Source organism: Mustela erminea, chromosome 2 (genome assembly GCF_009829155.1).
Source record: "Mustela erminea isolate mMusErm1 chromosome 2, mMusErm1.Pri, whole genome shotgun sequence".
NCBI classification, from domain to species: domain Eukaryota; kingdom Metazoa; phylum Chordata; class Mammalia; order Carnivora; family Mustelidae; genus Mustela; species Mustela erminea.
Genome location: NC_045615.1, coordinates 44241751 through 44259416, shown reverse-complemented (window position 1 = coordinate 44259416; position 17666 = coordinate 44241751). Strand labels below are relative to the sequence as shown.

The window sequence follows — 17666 nt, the reverse complement described above, 5'->3', positions numbered from 1 at the left end:
AAATGTGTCCATAGTAGGTAATCATCAACTATGAAAGCATTGCGCTACAAATATTCTTTTGCAGATCTTATACAGAATTTGGAACAATTAGCATAAAATTATACTGTCAGAGAATGCTGGGGATTTGAAGTCAGCCTACAGAAGTTTATTTATTCCATAATGTAATTTAATTATAGTATATTAATCTTATCAAGTAAACTAACTGCCAAAATTTAACTATTAAATTTGCTTTTGGAGCTCCCAAAACAGCAGTTGAAGCTGCTAGAAGAAGGGGTTTGAGAAAGGTGTCAGGGAGATGTCAACGGTGGCTACTTGTACTTAGAAATCATATTAAGTGAGAAATGTTCTTAAATGTAAGTGAGTTGCTTTTGACTTTGGAATATGCTTTTGTCTATGAAGAGAGAAAATTACGCACACCGAAAAGATGCTTTGAGAGGTTGTCTAGTTCAGTATATGTGTGCATGATGAGTGTACAGATGGGATGGGAAGGATGAGGGCATTTTGGGAATAGGTCTTAAGTAATTGTATTTTGCCATATAAATGAGGTGGTTGATCTTGTAATATAGATGAGGCTAAAATCTGATAATGACTGAGTTCTAGTAAGGCAAGAGAACTTAAGACTTTAACAGGCGGAAGAATTAAATTCTTCTCCCTCCCTCCCTCCTTCCCTCCCTTCCTTCCTTCCTTTCTTTTTTTTTAAGATTTTATTTATTTGAGAGAGAGAGAGAGCACAAGCACGGGGGAGGGGTAGATGGAGAAGCAGACTCCCAGCTGATCAGGGAGTCCGATTCTGAACTGGATTCCAGGACCCTGAGATCATGACCTGAGTAGAAGGCAGACGCTTAACTGACTAAGCAACCAAGGTGCCCTAGGTCTGTTTCAAAGTATATATATGTTAGATTACTGGGTGATAAACCCAGTTTGTTGGGAGCCTCTCCAAGATTTGCTCTTCACTCCTCGAAAGTGAGAAGTTTTGCTTTTGCTCTTCGCAGTGAGGAAAAAGAAATAGAATTTTTCCCCAGAAGGTTTAAGAACAAAATAAAAAATCTGAGAAATTACTTGTAGTTCTTTGAAGAAATAAGATTTCCCTTAGCCATGTGAGCTATTTATTTTTCTCTTGTGGAATTAAATGATTTTTTTTTTTTTTTTTAAAGGAGAGCTGTTTTAAGCTTTTCGCTGAGCTACTCAAAGGCAGCTAGTTATTTGACAAATATATATATATATTTTTTTTTTTTTGACAAATATATTTTTAAAATTTAGGCTATTTACTTGTTTTATACCCTTCTGTAATTTAAATAATGGCAGACTTTTTAAAGAATTCTGGGTGGAGAAGGTTAAAGTATCTGGGGTTTTCAAACATTAGCACAAGAGATTAAAATAAGAAATACTGTCTTGGGCTCATTGCAGTAATTATCTCATTGCTATTTAAATAACCCCCTATTGGCACTATGGCAGTACAAACACTTTTCTCTTGTGAAACAAAATAGGGTTTGTATAAGAAAACTAGTTCTTACAGAGAATAATCATTACAAATATTTTGAAAACCTCCAATAACACTGTCCCCAAAATAATCATTCTGTGGTTTGTCATTATTATTATTATTATGCATATCTCTTCTATATTGCTTTATAAGTCTTATTCAACATCTAATGAAGAAATAAACATTTTGCTTATCTTTTATCATTGTGCACGTCTCTAAAACATAATACTATAAAGGCTTAAGCTGTTTTCCTTGCTTAAATAGCTAAAAATGTAAATGAAAAGGATTAAATGTTTCATGATTAGGCTCAAAGGAAGAAAGAAAGAATTACTGAAAGTAGCTAATGTGCTTGACACTTAAGAGAAATGAACTACTTTTATGTATGCATTACAGAAAGGCCATGAGGAAAGATTTTACAAACTGAGAGAAACCCAAGATTCAAGAGGGTTCACCTGAAGTTACCTGTGTTGTGTGGATGTTTGTACAAGTTTGCCTGAAAAGTGCCTATTCTTTTTAGTCTTTCACTGCTGAAGAGTATTTAAAACACAATAGTTCTTGGTCTGAATACTACTTTAAATATAAATATTGGAATGGAGACAAAGGAATGATCCAGCAATCTGATATGCTTAAGTGTTTCTTGCTAAATAAGTAAGGAGAAAGGGAGGAATCTGAATTTTTTCCATCACTGAGATTATCTGAGTATGTGAGAAATACCAGTAAATTCACTTTGCTGTTTGATATATATCCTTTTGTATCAGACAAATATTAAATAACGATGGTACAATAGTTTCATTACATCTAGTTAATGTTTGTTGTTATATGATCATGTGGTTTCTTTTTTTTATGAAAGTTGGTTAGTTTGAATCTTAAGAAAAATCAAAAAGATTTATTTCCCATTCTAACTGCTATTTGGTGCTAAATAAAAATATTCTTAAATTACGGTTTCCAAGAACTTTGTAATTTAAAATAGGCATATAAGGGGCGCCTGGCTGGCTCAGTAGAGTATGCAGCCCTTGATCCCCACGTTGGGTGTAAGGATGACTTAAAAATAAAATCTTAAAGGGGCGCCTGGGTGGCTGAGACAGTTAAGCATCTGCCTTCATCTCAGATCATGATCTCAGGGTCCTGGGATCGAGCCCCAAATCTGGCTCTCTTGCTCTGCAGGGAGCCTGCTTCTCCCTCTCCCTCTGCCTGCTGCTTCCTTGCTTGTATTCTTTTCTCTCTGTCAAATAAGTAAATAAAATATATTATTTCTTTTAAAGATTTTATTTATTTATTTATTTGACAGAGAGAAAGAGAACTGAGCCACCCAGGTACCCCTAAATAAAATCTTAAAAAAAAAAAAAAAGGCATGTGAATATATAAGTAAATGGGAAGGACACTAGACTATGAGGTAGGAGGTTTGGATTCTCATCCAGTTCTTTATCACTGTGAGATTTTGAGTGAGTTGCTGTTGTCTTGAGGCCTTATTTAAAGGTCTTTAATCTTCTCTTACCCACTTGCTTAAGGTAGAATGAAGAGGAAGTCTGAGAGGGCTTTGTAACTCTAATATGGAGTGATAGTTGACTATTTAAAAAAATGACACAGACCTCTGGAAAGCTGGTATATCTTAAAAATTTTTTCGAAGTGTTAGAGGAACGTGACTCTCCTAAATCTTCTCCAGGACTGTCTAAATTAGGAACTCTAGCCATGGGCTAAGGAGAAAGAACAGATAAGCATAATCTAAAATGTCAGCTAATTATCAAAAGTTTTGTAATTTACTTCAAGTTTTATTTTTGTTCTGGGGCTCTCTGGGACTATAAATAGCACACAGGTGATTTGAATGTATTTGTTGAAATCCTTATAGTTGGAGGACTTAAATATTTTCCCAGGATGAAATATGTTAAATAGCTTTGACCTGGACTACATTTTGTTTGTCATTTTGTGGTTTAGAGTCTCTTTTGGCCTTTGCCTGTTTCTGCGTACTCTTCCCCAGGATTGGACCCTCTAGACAGCGGTCCCTCAGCCCAGTGGAGCCCCTGGCAGGGTTCTAGGCAGTGTCTTTCTACTCCTCACTTGAGTTGAGTCATCTCCTGGCCTCCTGTTGCAGTCTGCTAGAGCGCATAAGCGGAACCCCAGGGCCAAATATGGAATTCACTCAAAATTCTCAAGGGCAAGCATATTTAAGAGGCCAGTTCTTCTTAGAGTTTTAAAAATCAGTAGACAGATGCTTACTAAGTAAAGCTCTAGCCTTGCAGTAATCTTTTCATTTCTTAAGAAGTGGCATTACTGGCTTATGTGGTTATGCAGAGAAATTAAAAAGTAATCTTCAGGTTATTCCTGCTTTTCTACAGATTAAAAAGCAAATTGCCTTTTATCCAAATTCTGTATATTCATAATGTCCTCCCAGCCTTCCTGGTTCCTTTGTAAAATATCCTCTTTTTGTGTTTGAAATTAGCTAATTGCTGGCACAGTTAGTGGTGGTTGAAAAGGGCTGCTGATGCTTTCTGAATGCTTTGTGTTATTGATTCTTGTACATATTCTAACCCAGTGGTTTGTTTATTTCTGAACTGCAGCTCTAGCCAGGGATACATTTTACATTGTGATGTAGTATGTATGAATTACCTGAAATAAGTCTCATGAAATAATAATCACCCTAACTATATGTATTCCAGTATCTTGTATTTCACTTCTTTTTTTTTAATGGTCGTCATGATCCACTAAATGAATTAACATGACCTGCCAAAGGGTTTCAAACTGCAGTTTGAAAAAGTGGTCTTCTGGTAAATGAAAGTTTTTACTGTCTTCTTGTGATTTGTAAAATATACTGGGATGTATTCATTTTAATTTGCATGTTTTCAAACTGTAACTAAGTAGACGCTTCAAACAGGTACCTAAACTGTAATCGTTCATGTAGAATAAAAATTAAATAATTAAAGAGAGAAAACTTCATGTTTAGAAGGTAAGATTTTTGTTTTGTTTTGTTTTTTGTTGTTGTTTTGAGATGAGGTTGAATTTTCTATTCTTCATTCTTTTTACCTAAGCTCAGCTATTAAGCAGTGTATTAATAGTGAGATCTTTGGTCCCTTTATTTGTTGAACTTCATATGACTAACTTAATTAGGAACATTTGATACTTGTCCAATTAATGTTTTACACTTACTGTTTTACATTTTATACAAATTATGCCAAAGCCAGTAGGAATATTGGGTGCCATGATTCCTAATTTGTCACTTAGGGAGGCTTAATCAAAATTAGTTTTGCCTCTCTACCTTTTCTGTTTGAAGAAGTAGAAAAAGATGTTTTCCTGGCTTTTTCTAAGCTCTTGACTTGGTCAGGATGCTGACATTTTGACTATCTGCATATGAACTTCTTCCCACAGAATCAGAAGTGTTTATCACCAACCAGCCAAGATGAACATGGTGAAGAGGATCATGGGGCGACCAAGGCAGGAGGAGTGCAGCCCCCAGGACAACGCCTTAGGACTGATGCACCTCCGCCGTCTCTTCACGGAGTTGTGCCATCCTCCCCGGCACATGACTCAGAAGGAACAAGAGGAGAAGCTGTACATGATGCTGCCAGTGTTTAACAGGGTAAGTCCACGTTGCTGAGGCCATGCTTTCCAGGACTGGTTAACACTGCAGGAATTTGAAGGTTAGAGTAAATCACAGAGAGGAAGAAATGTTAGAATGAGTGTTTAAGAAGCTTGATGTTTTCTTTACTTCCTTTCAATTTACTGTGAGCCACGTAACTTTATCTGAGACCTGGTCGGAGTGAATTCCATTTAGTTCTAACAGATAAAAGGAAGACTGAGCATTCTGTAAAATGTTCCTATAATGGTTGAGTTTTGGAAGAGGGATGCGTTATAAATTACCATTTGCTATTTCCATTTTTTTTTTTAAATGATGGTTTATTGCTCCAAAGAATGTAATTGCCCAAGTATATTTTGTATACTTGATGGAATCATCTCAGTTTGCTTTGTTGTTTGGCAGGTTTTCTGTAAGAGATTTTGTAGTTGTAGGCCCAAGAGAGTCTAATTAGAGTTAATTTTTAAGGTATTTTGTGAAGTTGATTACATGTATAACAGTCTTGGTGGGAATATTTAATTTTTATATTTTTATCCAAGCTGTACAAGTACATAGTTCAAAAATTCAGGTAGTTCCAGAGGCTTTCAGACCCCACTGCTCCTCACCGCCAGTCACTGCTGCTGCTTTTAGCTTTTTCAGCACTGAAGGTCACCCCTTGAAAGAAAGTTGTCTAAAAGTGTGGGTATTGGGGAAGGGAGGTCTCCTTCGAGAATGTGATGTAGGGGCATGTGGGTGGCTCAGTCAATTGAACACCCAACTCTTGATTTTGGCTCAGGTTGTGATCTGGAGTGGTGGGATCAAGCCCTGCATCAGGCTCTGTGAGCAGCAGGGAATCTGCTTGAGAGTCTCTCTCTCTCCCTCTACCCTTTCCCTGCTCACGTGCGTGTGCGCATATACTCTTTTTTCTCTCTGTCATATAAATAGGTAAATCTTTAAAAAAGAGAGAGACAATATGATGTGATTCTTGAGGCCTTAAATGATAACCATTAGCCCAATTGGAATTAACTGGACCAGATTAACCAAGAAGATAATTAGAGTAAGAGATTAAAGCATGAATCAAGATAAAAAGCAACAAATGTTTTAATATGTGCCAACATCTATGAGGAGTTCCAAGAAGTTGATTTTATATCAAGGAGGAACAACAAAAAAAAAAGACTGTCAGGATTGATCGGAGGTACATCATGATGGGTTTGTATATTGTATTAGAAGTCAGCACTTTTCCGGGAGGCATGAGGAGCCAATGAAGTATTTTAAGCAATAGAGTAAGAGAGTAGAAGGGAGCAAGGTAAGGTGTCTACTAGGTTTCTAATTTGGGAAACTAACTGGGAATTGTTTTTCCCATTTGCTCAGAAAGAAAATTTTAAAAGATGGATTCAGTTGAATTATTTGTGAGCTTCCCAACTGAATGTATTCAGTAAGCAGAGTTAGAAGCTCGGGTATAAGATTTGGCTGGATATGTGCTTTCGGGACTCTGGCAAGGATGGGGTAGTTGAAATCCTGGAAGGGGATGAGAGAGTGTACTCATGGCTTATAGTGCCAAGTGAGAAGAGCACTCAACTAAGGATCAACCATGGAGAATAAGAATGTCTAATGAAAGGAGGGGAACACCTGAAGGGTACACAACAGGAGTTGGACAGTAGCAGTACAAAAAGAATCAGGAGAGGGGCGGCTATAGAGCCCAAAGATAAATGTATGAAAAGAGAAAGTAGTCAGCACTACCATGTATCATAGAGAGAGACCCAATAAGATGAATGTTCATGAAATTTGATAGTTTGTAAGTTACTAGAATGGCAGAACCAGAAAACTGAGTTGATAAGTGAATGGGAGATGAAGAGAGACAATAGGAATATACTGGGCTTGTAGAAATTTGAAAGAAAGGAGAACCAAAGAGGTTAATGGATGTGAACTTGATGATAAGAAGGGTTTTTGTGTGTGTGTTTCTTGTGTTTTGCTTTGTCTGTAAAGATGGAGGAGATTCTGGCACATAAAGAGAAGGGAGAAATCAGTGGAAGAGGAAATCTGGAAATTTTTAAGAGTGAAAGTGATTGAAGTGATTGAGAGAGGAGAGCATGGAGTCAGATTACTCGGGAGCAGGGGCGCAGGTGAGCCTTGCCCAGGAGAAGGATACTCCAACCCGGAAAAGAGCACATTTTGTTGGGTGTGAATATAATTTGTAGTTAGGTATGAGAAGTTGAATATTCAAGATCTTGCTTGATGACCTCAATTTCTTATAGTCATCAACAGAAGATGTGGTCTATTAAGAGCCTTGGAGTAAGTTAGGGGGTTTAAGAAAATTGTGATGATTTGGAATATTACAAAAGAGAATGAGAGTGATGGTTGAAAGGGATGTTGAAAGAATTAAAGGGTGTTGAGGGTCCAGTGAAAGTTGGAGATGATAAATTTGTACTGGATCTTAGCCATGTGGGCGTGTGATTTTTCTCCTGCAGGCACTTGGCAGCATGCGTGTAGAAGTAGATCAGGCAGAAAGATATATTGTTTATGGGGATTGAGGTTTTGCTGGGCTGGTGGCAGAGGGGCAGGGGTAGACGGAGGATAGTAAGAGAGACCAGTTCATACATCACCCATCGGGTTGAGTAAATGGGAAGAGCGGGTGCAAACATTAGTACATTTAGAGGTTGTTCATTTTTTTAATCTATGAAATAAGAGGCTGAGAATGATGGAGAGAGGAGATGGTCGTGTAGGAACATGCAGAGAGGTGGGGAAGGGTTTAAAATAGCTGCGGTGAAAGTGAGAAAGAGAACAGATTACAGACAGCCATTTTTTTTCAAGCCCTGGTGAGGTAACAGTCATTAATTTTTATTGGAATCAGTTCTGGGAAGTTGTTTGTTTCTTTTTTAATCTTTTTATTTTTGTTCTATCTCATTGTTACAATGTACTATTGGCCTACTGAATAATTTGAGGTAATTTTCTTCTCTCAGACTTACACACATTAACGAAGCGATGGTAATATTCAGAATAGTTAAGGCAGTTGTTCTCAGCTGTTAACACAAATTAGTAAGTAATATCCTACATATGTGTCCCATGTATTTCATCAGTAAGGCTTCTACAGCCAATTCAAGTGAGGCTTAGGCTGGAAGAATCATCTAAATATTTGTTTGTTAAGTAGAGTTGAGATGCTTTAGTGATTCTCTATTGCTTAGACTGTGACTTAGTTCTCTTATGTTCTATATTGTCAGAAGTTTCATTATTCTTTCAAGTCAAAATTATTAATTGCCTGAGTAAAAGCACATATATATGCCTTGCCTTACACCTCTAGTACAGTGAGTGATTTAAATATCATAAAGATTAGTCAGCTCTTAACTAATAAAAAGATAGGAACTTTTTTCCGTACTATTGTGACCAATTTAAAAAATACATAGTATTCACTGGATTGTCATTAGCAAAAGAAAATTATCCTTAGATAAGATATCCAATCCATTAAGTTTGAAATATATAGCTGTATTTCTTTAGTGTTTGACCATTTATACATGAACATTCTCCACTGCTAAGAAAGAGCTTTGATGAAGGGTGTCTGGTTAAGTGTCTGAATTTTGATTTTGGCTCAGGTCGTGATCTCAGGGTTGGGAGATCGAGCTCTGTGTTGGGCTCCGTGTTGGGGTGTGGAGCCTCCTTAAGATTTTTTCTCTTTCTCTCTCCCTCCCTCTGTCTCTTCCCAGCTTCCTCCCTCTCTTTAAAAAGAAAGAAAGAAAGAAAGAAAAGAACAAAAGAAAAGAAAAAAGAATGAAAGAATAGCTCAGTATGGTTCTAGAGTTCCGGCCATGATTGCTAAAAATGAAATGTGCTATCAGTTTTTGAGACTGCTTGATTCTTGCTAAATGGCAAATAAACCATATTGCTGTTAGACATGAGCATCTATCTACAGAAGCATTATTAAAGAGTGCTCAGTAGTGTTATTTCAGTGTGTGATTTTTGCCTTTAAGAGACACAGGTTGAGAAATGGCATGTGTTGAGTCCTTTTTCTGGGCCAGGGCTCATGCTGAGGTCTTCAGCTGCCTCCCATGGTCTTCATCACAGTCCTGCAAGGAGATTGCTGCTGTCATCTGAGAGATGATGATAGAGTCTGAGAAAAGCCAAATACTATTTATCCAGGATTCTTAAAAATAGTTCTTAAAAAAATAAATAATCTTAATAATTCTTTTAGTCTTAAGAACAAAAGCTTATTGACAAATACTTGGCTTAAACTATTAAAAAGTGAGTAACATTTTAGTCATCTAAAAATTAACTGCCATTGTTAATTACTGTGGTATATGTTATCATACTTCATTGTGTGTTTTAAAATACAATTTTACTAACTAGATCTTCTATTAGAAACTCCCTTTGTTTTTTAATTATTTATATTTAGAAGCACCTAAGTTGAATATAGTGTTTTTCTTTTTTATCCCTTACAAGTGACCTTTACTTTTAAATTGTTGGCTTTAAAAGAATGCTCAAGTTGAGAATCAAATGAGAGTGAGATCAGGAGTCAGGTGAACTGTTTACATTTTTACAGCTTTGTGTTTACATATACACAGTTAAGTTCTTATTACCTAATACCAGTACAGTTGATATTGGACAGTGTAACTTAGGGCTGTGCAACAAAGGATTTGCTAAATTCACATCTGAAATAGTTATATTTTCTTACCCAGCCATTGGCAAAACTGAGTAGTTGCAAGACCCTTGCAGAGCAGATTAGAGTGCATGTTCTGAGCCAGGCGTACTCCGAAGGAGAGAAAGGGACTGAGTGTTTTCAGTTTCTTTTGAGTTGGTGGTCCTTCTTAGAAACAGGGAGAATACACATGTTTTCCTAATAATTTATATTAATTAATAAGACTCAATTACTATGAAGTAATGCAATTGTATCTTCATTGTTAATTTTTAAAATGTTATGTATAGCAAATTATTCCAGGACTCCTGATAGTACTACGTCACTGATTTTTAAATATTACATATGTTTAGGAAATAAAAGACACCATTTTAGAAAACTTTGTAAAAATTACAACCTCTATTATTAGTCATATTTAATTTTTGAGTAGCTTTATTCAGCAACAAATATATATGGAGTTGTTTGGGTTTTTTTTTTTTAAGATTTTTATTTATTTATTTGTCAAAGAGAGCACGAGCAGGGAGATTGGCAGACAGAGGGAGAAGCAGGCTCCCAGCTGAGCAAGGAGCTGGACGGACATGGGGCCTCATCTCAGGACCTTAGGATCATGACCTGAGCCGAAGGCAGATGCTTAACTGACTGAGCCACCCTGGCATCCCTATATTGAGCTTTCGTGCTGTACTTGGCATTAAAATAACACTATTAGTATGTTCTCTCTGAGTATGCCAAAAACATTTAGTTGAGGAAGTGCCAGAAAATTTTCTGTAGTTCAGGTGGATATTAAAAATGACTCTTCTGAAATCAAGTCTAACTGTGCTGTTCCTCTCTTAAGGTAAAACTGTGTAAAGTGACAGTGCTAGGGTTCATACGAAGTTTAATTGAGACAGCATAATACTGAGTGATAAAAGCACTGCTTGGAATCAGACAGACCTAATTTTGAGTTCTGTCTCCACCACCTTCTGGCTTTAGTTGTTTAACTTTTCTAAGCTTTAATTTCCTTATCTATAAAAATGAGGACACTATATAGGATTTTATGAGATTTAAATGATAATTCTCTGTCAAGTATTTGCATAGTGCTAGGCACATTATAAATGTTCTTTGTTTGGTAACTGTTATTCTTCCTGAATTAGGTAGATAGCATATTTTTTCCTCATTGCTGTTTGTTTTTTTTTTTTTTAATCTGAGTTATGAAGGTCACATAGATGTTCTAGAGTCATTTCTTCTGAGTTGAACAGTCTCTTGCTTAGCTCTGTCCTTTGGCAAATGGGGAGATGGAGAACCAGAAAAATTTGACCAGTAGTGTCTGAGGGTGAGGAGAATCTCATCCTCCTGGTACTCCCAGCTCATGCTCCATCCTCTGTAGCACACATTTAAGTACAGGATTGAAATGTTGCCCTTTTTTAAGTAATATTGCTATTTGTGGAAGGTGGTTATGTACTAATATTTTTAGATTTAATTGTTGAAGTTAATGACAGAAAAATCTACTCTTTGCTACCTTATATGTTCAGTATTATCTAAATGTCAGTTCATGTTTTAGTCCCTGTACTTCTCCCACCTTGCACATTTCCTATCTCATAAAATACATTCCATTTGCACCAGTCTTTGGATTCCTCCCCTACCCCAGTCCCTCGTCCATGTCCACCTCTCAGCACAGCTCTTTGAGGGGCCCAGCACCCTCTTTGTTTGGCAGTCTGAATTGTGTGACTTTGTCTCATCACGCAGTGTCATTCCTTCATGGCAGTGTCATCTCAGGGAGACCTTCTTGGACAGCCTGTCCCCACAATAGGCATTCCCTTCTAGTTACCCTGTTTACTTCCTTTAGAACATATCACTAATGTAATTTCTATTCTTAATTTGTCTAATGTTTGTTGCCTGTATTAAAATATGAACTCCACAAGCACAGGAATCCTCTTTGATTCATTTACTTTGGTATTCACCACTCTCTGTTTACCTTTGTATTCATGACTCCAGATATTGCTTGGCATATATACAGATCAATAAATATTTATGAGTGAATAAATGAAAAGAATGAATCGCTAGACTAAAAGTTGTTTATGTCAAAGAAGCAATAGTTGTTCGTTTCAAATTAGCAAATAGGACATAACTCTTTTTCTGTAATAGTGATTTGGTCAGTTCAAGGAAGGCATATCTTTTGAAAAAAGTTTCTCATGTCAATAAAGCAGTTAAATGTCAGGATTTGTATGAAAATTTAGATTTTTTTCTTTCTTTCAAAGCAGAGTGGGAGGGTGGTAAGGGGACAGAAGGAGAGAGAGAATCTTATGCAGGCTCCACGCCCAGTGTGGAGCCCAATGCAGGCCCTCATCTCACAACCCTGAGATCATGACCTGAGCAGAAATTGGTTTGGGCATTTAGCCGACTGAGCCACCCAGGTGCCCCATGTTAGTTGCATTTTTAAAAATGTATTATTCACCTAGGGTGGAGACTGCTTCAATAACTATATCCATATACTGTCTAAGAAACGATCTTTTTGTTTTATGAAGTTGTCCTCATAACTCTTCAGAATAAAATAAATCTTTTTTTTTTTAAGATTTTATATATTTGTCAGAGAGAGGGAGAGAGAGCGAGCACAGGCAGACAGAATGGCAGGCAGAGGCAGAGGGAGAAGCAGGCTCCCTGCCGAGCAAGGAGCCGGATGTGGGACTCGATCCCAGGGCCCTGGGATCATGACCTGAGCCAAAGGCAGCTGCTTAACCAACTGAGTCACCCAGGCGTCCCCAGAATAAAATAATTCTTAATAATTCTTAGTAGCGGGGCGCCTGGGTGGCTCAGTGGATTGAGCCGCTGCCTTCAGCTCAGGTCATGGTCCCAGGGTCCTGGGATTGAGCCCGGCATCGGGCTCTCTGTTCTGCGGGGAGCCTGCTTCCTCCTCTCTCTCCGCCTGCCTCTCGCCGACTTGTGATCTCTGTCAAATAAATAAATAAAATAAATCTTTTAAAAAAATAATAATTCTTAGTAGCAAAATATGTATTAATATATTCTGAGTAATAGGAATATTTGCCTGTTTTAAATTAGTTTGATGAAAAGCTTCATAATTGCCTTAGCAAAATACAAAATTGTTTTTACAGATTTTATTTATTTATTTGACAGAGATTGACAGTGACAGAGGGAATATAAGTAGGGGAGTGGGAGAGGGCAAAGCAGGCTTCCTGCTGATCAGGGAGCCCAGTGCGGGGCTTGATCCCGGACCCTGGGATCATGACCTGAGCTGAAGGTAGATGCTTAACGACTGAGCCACCCAGGCACCCCCACGATGGTTTTATAAATAACAGTTATATACTCACATTTCTGAGTTGGTAGTAGAATGGTTATTCAAGCCTTTGTCATTATTAGGCTTCTCAGTTTCTAGTCTGCCTCCAATTTGTTTGTTAAAGAATATGGGTCTTACTAACAAATGACCCAGTTGAGTTATAAACACATAACATTTATCAGTATCTCAGCCAAAAAAACCCAATTTATTGAGGTCTTGAAAAGTCCAGTTTATTCTTTGAGATAATGTAAAATTACCCCTATGTAAAGTTAATGAACAGTCCTTAGATAGCCAAACAAAAGTATACCCTGTAGAATTGATTTGTTTGTTTGGTATTATAAGGAATATAGTATGTATTTTAAGAATGTAAGAAATATATTTGTTATAAGGATATTACATTATAAGCTGTATCCTTTTCTTGAGGATCCTTGGAAAGAAATTTTTATGTTGTAGTATAAAAATGGAGATACTTCCTTAGATATATATTTTTTCTTACCTAAGGACATTGTGAACCATGTAGTAGAGTAGGTCTTCTCTTTTGTATATTTGAGCCAAAATTTATGACCCAAACATGGCAAATACAGAACTGGTCTTTTGCTCTTAGATTTTGTGTTTTTTTCCCCCCATCTATTCCCTAGCCTGATTTATTTCCTTGTTTTTGTTTTCTTTCATAATTTTGTATTCTCATGTTACAATTTATTTAGCCTTCAGTTCTACTTAAGTGTTCTCTAGAATCTGTTGTTGTGGGGGTGGGAAACAGGATATAAACAAACATATTTAGGGGATATCTCCATAAATTAAGGTAAAATAGAATACGAAGATGAGTAAGATATATTCCCTCCTTTTGAGTGACATTTGAACAGATAATAAGAATACAAGATACTGTGTGATGAGTATTATAATAGAGAGCTGTCATAATAGTTTTAGAAGACCGGATTTCCTTTTAGCATAAAGAACATTTTTCAGAATAATATTTCAGGATACATCCAGTTATATAGCCATTTCTTTTCCTAAGACTGTTGTTCCAGGTTTCATTTCCTTGTCCTCTTTGCTGAGCCCACACTGATTTATCTTTAAGAAGTATGTATTCTAGGGGTGCCTCATGGCTCAGTGGGTTAAGCTTCCAGCTCTTGGTTTAGGCTCAGGTCATGCATGATCAGTGGTCTTCAGATGGAGCCCTGCCCCATGTAGGGCTCCATGCTCAGAGAAAGTCTGCTTGAGATTCTCCCTCTCCCTCCCTCCTCTTCCCCACTTGAATGCGCATTCTCGCTCTCTAAATAAATAAAAACTTTTTTTTAAAGATTTATTCTAAAGTTCATTTGTCTTTTTTTTTTTTTTTTTAAAGATTTTATTTATTTATTTGACAGAGAGAAATTACAAGTACACTGAGAGGCAGGCAGAGAGAGAGAGAGAAGGAAGCAGGCTCCCTGCTGAGCAGAGAGCCCGATGCGGGACTCGATCCCAGGACCCTGAGATCATGACCTGAGCTGAAGGCAGCGGCTTAACCCACTGAGCCACCCAGGCGCCCTAAAGTTCATTTGTCTTAGTTTTCTTATTAAAACAAGTATATATCATGACCCTCATTATTCATTTTCTTTAATCTTTTTCCTAACAGTACTATTTTGGAAATTGTACAGTTTAGAAATTCTGAGCTATAGCATGAGTTTAGTAATTCTGTATTTAGTCTAGGACTTAACTATAGATGAATCCCTGCTCTTCACCATCTGATGTATCTGTGTACCATCATGGAACCTTACATTTTTCTCTAATTTTTTTTTTTAGATGTATTTACTTATTTTAAAGAGAGAGCACACATTTGAATGTGAGTGGGGGTGAGTGAATGTGAGAATCTTCAGGCAGACTTCCTGCTGAGTGCAGAGCCATACTCAGGGTGGGGCATCGCTCAGCTCCACCTCAGGATCCATGGATCATGACCTAAGCCTAAACCAAGAGTCTGAAACTTAACCCACTAAACCACCCAGGCTTCTCTTTCTCTAAATTCTTAATTTAGATCTCTTCAGAGAAACATGCTTTCTAAAGTTTACCAGTAAGATGGATTCAGATTTTACACACAGATAATTATACTTTGGCTTTTATTTCATTTATTTAATCATTAATTCAAAACATTGTGTAATATGTACTAGGAAATGTGGCTAGATATGATTTATTGAAAGAGTTGTATTTTAAACATACTCAGATTCAAAGTATCTGTATAAGAATACTTTTTTGACTTGATTTTCAAGTCATACCACACTTTGAAATATACAGAATGAAAGTCAGTAGTTGGCAATGCTTCATTAAAATTGTGGCTTTTTTTTTTTCATCCACAGGTTTTTGGAAATGCTCCGCCAAATACGATGACAGAAAAATTTTCTGACCTTCTGCAGTTCACAACCCAAGTCTCACGACTGATGGTGACAGAAATTCGAAGGAGAGCATCAAACAAATCCACAGGTATTTTTACTGAAACCAGGAAAAACTATTTGAATAGGCTGTTTGGTAAAGGTGCTATTAAAATAAAAGAGAAAATTGACTCAGTTTTATCCATGTGGGTTTTAATTACCTGTCCCCGTTACCATTCTCACACTCCCTGCTGTTGGTGGGTTCAGCATCTCCCAAGTGGAACAGCTGTACTCAAGACCATTGTCCTGGGACCTCCGATCCCCACCCCTGCACTCCCAAGAACACTGTTTCCTTCTGAACAAAATCCAGATTCCTAGCATGACATTGAAGGCAAATTCAGGATCTGGCTGTATGAAGTTATTTTTAGTCTACAATATTATTTCTTGTTTTCTTTTCTATATTTCAACCAAACCAAGCTGCTTATAGTTGTAAACATGCTGAGCTCTTATTTTTATCCTTTACTTACGATGGTTCACCCAGAGGGGAGACTCTGCCCCCTCCCCCCCCACATCGGTATGTCTAAATCTTTGAAGCTTAGATATTAACTCATACCTCTTCGATGGAATGTTTCTTGATTCCCTTAATCAAAGGAAAAACCTCTTTGTAACTACTCTTTGCTTCTCAATTCCACCAGGGGTTATTTGTGTGTGACTTCTTCTTCCTATTAGATCATAAACTGCTTAGGGGTCTTTAACCTATAATTTTTACATACAATAAGCTTTATTCGGTAATTTTAAAGTTCCTCAGGTATCCTCCCTTTATCCAATATTAAAATAAGTTTCTTGACTTTATTTTGTTATTTGGGTTTTGTAATGGTTGTTTGGGTGGTAGCTTTCTTATTGAAGCATTAGACTAATAAATTGATGATTTGAATTCTCTTTATAATGTCCCTTTGGACAATCACTTATTTTTTCATCCCATCAAATTCCTGTTTTTCCCATAGTTAACAATAATGCTTTTATTTAGTAATCTTATTTTTAAATTTATTTTTTATTAACCTAATACAGGCATGTATTTAAGGGTCAGATAGTTAAAATGTTAATTAGAAACAGCATCTCCCTTCCATCATACTAGTTCAACTCCATTTCTCACTCTCACATTAAAAAAAAATTTTTTTTGGCATTTACCTGTGCCTCTAAATGATGTGCTTGCAGTATGTGCCCCTCCTTTTTTCCCACATTTAGATCTATCTTTTGACTTCCACAAAAGAAAATGAGGCTTTCATTCTCTAAAGTTCACCACCATTGCCCATACATGTGTGCTTTCTAAGTCCCTCCAGTATAGTTCTGTCACAATTTGATTAGATCAGTATTATCTTGTATGGACTGTGACCACAGTATTTAAGATGAGTCATATGGTATGCTGTGATTTCTTTTCTTGAAAACTTCTTTTCCTCCACCTCCAACTGAGTTAATAATTGCCTATATTTTGTTTCCTTTTGTAGATTTTCATCCCACATTCATCCCCTATTGCTAAAATGTTTTTCTGAATCTCCCTTCAATATCATTGAAGGCATCACATATTCTGACAGTTTCATCTTCTTTCAGATAGCTCTTCCGGAACTTTCTGGCTTGCATTAATCCATTAATCCATGGTAGTTGCTCCCTAGGCCAGCCGCATAGCTGTCCTTTTTATTTTTCCACTCATGTTGTCTGAGGTATCTTTCTAGTTCTTTGGGATGGAACTTCTGTTTTCTGAATCTCAAGGCATCTTTCTTTCTCAAACTAACTTTTTCATTTTTTTTTTTTTAAGATTTTATTTATTCATTTGACAGACAGAGATCACAAGTAGGCAGAGAGGCAGGCAGAGAGAGATGGGGAAAGCAGGCTCCCCGCTGAGCAGAGCCCCACGCAGGGCTCAATCCCAGGACCCTGGGATCATGACCTGAGCCGAAGGCAGAGGCTTTAAGTCACTGAGCCACCTAGGCGCCCCTAACTTTTTCATTTTTGTTAAGGCATCTTTTCCAGCAGTTTCCTGAGGAAAGATGCAGGGGAATTACCATTTAAGGTTTAGGTTTTGTGTGTTTGTGTGCTTTCATTTTGTTGTGTTTTTAGAAATCCCATTAGTGAAAAAAAAATTTTTGACTGTTACTGTGAAAGATGGGTTCCTTTCTTTTTATAAAGGAGGGTGAAATCTTCAGGTGGACAGCCTTGCAGGTACCATGGCTTAGAACAACAGGTCATTTAGCATGACTTTATTGCAGAAAGGAGAAACACAAAACCAGGGGTTCAGCAGCAGGCACAGGTCCACCACTCTCATTATCTCACAGAAAAGTGTGCTTGGAAAATCCCTGATGCCCCTCCATTCCTGAAGTATAAACACAAATATGAACTTATCAGTGAAGAAA

At 37.1% G+C, this 17666-nt stretch overlaps 1 protein-coding gene across 6 annotated transcripts in view; it reads left to right on the top strand.

Moving 5' to 3' along the window:
* Positions 1 to 17666, top strand: part of WDFY3 (WD repeat and FYVE domain containing 3) — a 245098-nt gene that overhangs the window by 58776 nt on the left and 168656 nt on the right. For all 6 annotated transcript variants that reach the window (XM_032332768.1, XM_032332772.1, XM_032332773.1 and 3 more), the window contains exons 2-3: positions 4841 to 5051; positions 15247 to 15370. In XM_032332768.1, the coding sequence (XP_032188659.1) occupies positions 4872 to 5051; positions 15247 to 15370 (304 nt within the window). In that variant the 5' untranslated portion in view covers positions 4841 to 4871. The remainder of the gene's footprint in view (positions 1 to 4840; positions 5052 to 15246; positions 15371 to 17666) is intronic.